Consider the following 3561-nt stretch of genomic DNA (forward strand, 5'->3'; position numbering starts at 1 on the left):
AACCCGGCTGATCGGCTCGACCATTAACCGCTTAGTCAGCCCTTCATCGGTTCTCAAGTTAAGACCCTTCAGGAAGTGGGTCCCCCATTCTTACTGCCGGATCACGTACATTTTATTTTAATTAAAAAATTATACAAAATGTATTTACCCAGTCCTAACGCGTATGAGGTAGAATCATATAATTTTTTAATTATAGGAATATTTTGACAATTTTAAATTTAAAATACATGTTAAGCATGTAAACTTTGAGGTGACTGCATTTTAACAAAATTATTAGCAATCACTTAAACTGAGACCCTCTAATATTTCATTCAAAATCAACTGAAGTTATTCGAACTTTTATATAAAAAATTCTATTTGAATTAGATAGTTAGTTTTAGTTCTTAAAATATTTTCATTAATGCTGATCCACCAAAATAATATTTTATTGTACAATCAATTTATAGGAATGTTTCAACGAACCAAGCTATTTTGCAAATAGTTGCCATTATATAATTTACATTATTGACAAACAATTTTAAAAGAATTATTTTAAGCGGCTGAAAAAAATAGTCAAGGAACGCGATTTAAAGACATAGAACAAAATTAAATGTTGACTTTGTACAGGCAAGTACTGGGAAGGTTCATACCGACGACCGATCGGCAGAAGGAATCAAAATGAATTCTATTTGTTTTGCATGACGATGCGATTGCGATGGATTTGTTGAGACGACCGGCAGCCATTAACGTCCTTCTCACTGTAAATAATAGTCCAAGTTTATCGCGTAGATTGCTTGAGCTCCTCCAAAGTCGTCTACTTTGGGGGATAAACCTCGCCGTCAGACTGGAGGGGGTCCATCTCGGCTGAGGTATTGGGACTGCGAGGTCGTGTACCCGGCTGATGACGCATAGTTTGACGACGTCATGCTCATGCTCATCGCCGCCCTGCGTATCAGCCGGAGGCGGTCGTCTTCCTCATCGTCCACGGGGCCGGAGGGCCAGACGAAGGAGGGCTTCGCGGCCGGCACTGTGGGCGGAGGCACCGACCGGGAGAGGATCTGGAGGATGGTCTCTGTCTTGGGACGATCGGACGGGATTGGGTGGCTGCAGGCGAGGCCGAGAAGGAGGAGGCGCTCGGCGTCCTGGGCGTCGAACTCGCCGTCGAGGCGCGGGTCGACGGCGTCGAGGATGTGGCCGTCGCCGTGGAGCTTCCAGACCGAGTCGGTGAGGAACTGTCCGTTGTCGCCGCGGGGGCGGCGGCCGCAGACGACCTCGAGGACGACGGCCCCGAAGCCGAAGACATCGGAGGTGCGCGTGGCCTTGCCGGTGTGGAAGCACTCAGGGGCGATGTAGCCCAGCGTGCCGGGGACGCCGGCCAGCTCCAGCTCGGCGTAGGAGGTTTTGTCGATCTCCAGCGCGCGCGCGAGGCCGAAGTCGCCGAGGCGCGCACCGAAGCCGGCGTCGAGCATAACGTTGGAGGACTTGAGGTCGCGGTGGATCACGAGCTGGTCGTACTCCTCGTGGAGGTAGTGCAGCGCCGACCCCACCCCGGCCACGATGTTGTAGCGCCGCTCCCACCCCAGCAGAGGCCGGTGGTCGTTGTCGCCGCCGTAGAGGTGCTGATCCAGACTGCCGTTCGGCATGTACTCGTACACCAGAAGCAGAATCCCCTTTTCATGGCACCACCCTGATTGTTATTAAGAGATCAATTGATCAAATTTTCTACTCGACAAATCGATTTCTCTGCAACACTAATTGAAAGACTCACCGACGAGGGGCACAAGATGCTTGTGGCGGAGGCGGTTGATGATGGTGAGCTCCTTGAGGAAGTCATCGGTGCCGCTGCTTCCCCTGGAAAACTTCTTCACCGCCAGCTGGCGGTTCTCTCCCGGTAAAATCCCCCGGTAGACCACCCCGAACCCACCCTGCCCAAGCTTCATCTTCTCGTCGAAGTTCCTCGTCGCCCTCCGCAGTTCCTTGAACTCGAACTCCCTCGGCGTCCCTGGCAGGCTCCTGAGCGTCCCCGCCATCACTGCCCCCGAGTCCACGTCCCTCACCCTCCGCCGCCTCATGTGCATCCACACCACCACCCCTACAACCAGCGCCAACCCGACTAACGCCGCGGCGCCGATCACCGCCCCCAACTTCCACCCCGAGAGAGCACCGTTGTCGTCCTCCGGCAGGATCTCAACCGTCAGATTCCACGCCAGCACGCAATTGAGCTGGTAAGTCTCCCCAGTCGCCCCGGCGAAGCCGAAGAAAGAGTGCTGATTCAGGTACTCGCTTAGATCCAGAGGCGCTTGCAGAGCCGGAGACGCCGGCTTCGGATTTCCAACGACGGTCATGTACATCCGGATGAAACGCGCGCCACCATCGTAGTTGATCCACACCGTGTAGTTGACCCCGTAGACAGGGGCGATCGAGATGTTGAAGCGCGTCATACTGGCCGTGACATTGGAGACGACGCCGTTGATATCGAGGCCGACGTGGTTGTCGTCAGGGTCCTCGACGCTGCTGTCCATCACGGTGTCCAGCTCCAAGGCGACGAATTGGTTGGTCGAGAGGCCGTTTAGGGTCGCGTTGGTGAGGCCGAGGTAGGCCCCTTCGCTGCCGGGCGGCGGACCGTCGAGGGAGCGCGCAATAACGAAGGCGAGACCGTCGCCGGGGATGTCCTCGTTCGGGCGGTAGACGTTGATGTTGAAGGAAGTGTTGAAGGAAGCGACGCGCTGGGAGGCGTTGGCGGTGGCGGTGGCGGGGAGGTCCTCCCAGAGTTTGAAGGAGCGGGCGAGGAAGACGTTGCCGGATTTGTTCATGAGCTGGTCGACGTTGTCGTAATGGTCGGGCGTGAGCTGGAGGGCACCCGGGCTGATGGCGGCGTCCTTGAAGAAGACGAGATTGCTGCCGTTGACCACGTTGTCGAAGGAGGGGAAAACGAAGGAACGAGAGTTGGAGGAGTTTGCGGGGACGGCATCGGAGGAGGCCTGGGAGAGCGCAGGGAATACCAGGAAGAGGAAGAAAACGGCCGCAAGGAGGCTGCGACGGCGACGGAGGGGAAGGCAAGCGGTGGCGACGGCCATCAGAAGAGGATTTGGGCGGAGCATGCAGCGGAGGGAGCGATGAGAGGCTAATACTTGTGGATTAAGTATTAATAGAAAAAGACTGAGTAGCATGACTATTCTGTTTGACGCGTTCTTGGCTGACCAGGTTCGACCAGATCAATGTCCACACCAAAGTGAGAAGAGATTAAACCAAGGTGGTGCCCGATGGGGTCGAGGTGGCATCGAACACCATTATTTCCTCTCTTCTAGTTTTTACCTTCTCAAGTAAACGACTTCACCTTAATTAGATTTCTTTAATCCATTATGTAAAAAAAAATTACTCATTCCCAAAGAATCTATATAAACATGACGGTCTTGGAGTCATGGTGTCACGGTAGGACATCCAAATTGTCTCTCAGATACTCACGGTTCGAATTCCAGCTACGACGTATTTACAAGAATTTTTCCTTCAAATGAAGGGCATAATCAACCGGATCGGTCACCCCAGAGATAATCAAAGAGGTTAATTGAGATTATCATTTTT

The 3561-nt window shown here is 53.2% G+C and overlaps 1 protein-coding gene across 1 annotated transcript; it reads right to left on the reverse strand.

Annotated features, from left to right (window-relative positions):
* Window positions 1–562: 562 nt before the first annotated feature.
* Window positions 563–3321, reverse strand: LOC122038867 (probable L-type lectin-domain containing receptor kinase S.5). Its single transcript, XM_042598829.1, has 2 exons — window positions 1748–3321; window positions 563–1666 (listed from the first exon to the last, which is right to left on the reverse strand). The coding sequence occupies exons 1-2, from the start codon at window positions 3147–3149 to the stop codon at window positions 819–821; spliced, it is 2250 nt and encodes a 749-aa protein (XP_042454763.1). The 5' UTR covers window positions 3150–3321; the 3' UTR covers window positions 563–818.
* Window positions 3322–3561: the final 240 nt, after the last annotated feature.

The sequence above is a fragment of the Zingiber officinale genome, chromosome 1A (genome assembly GCF_018446385.1).
Source record: "Zingiber officinale cultivar Zhangliang chromosome 1A, Zo_v1.1, whole genome shotgun sequence".
In the NCBI taxonomy this organism is placed as follows: Eukaryota; Viridiplantae; Streptophyta; class Magnoliopsida; order Zingiberales; family Zingiberaceae; genus Zingiber; species Zingiber officinale.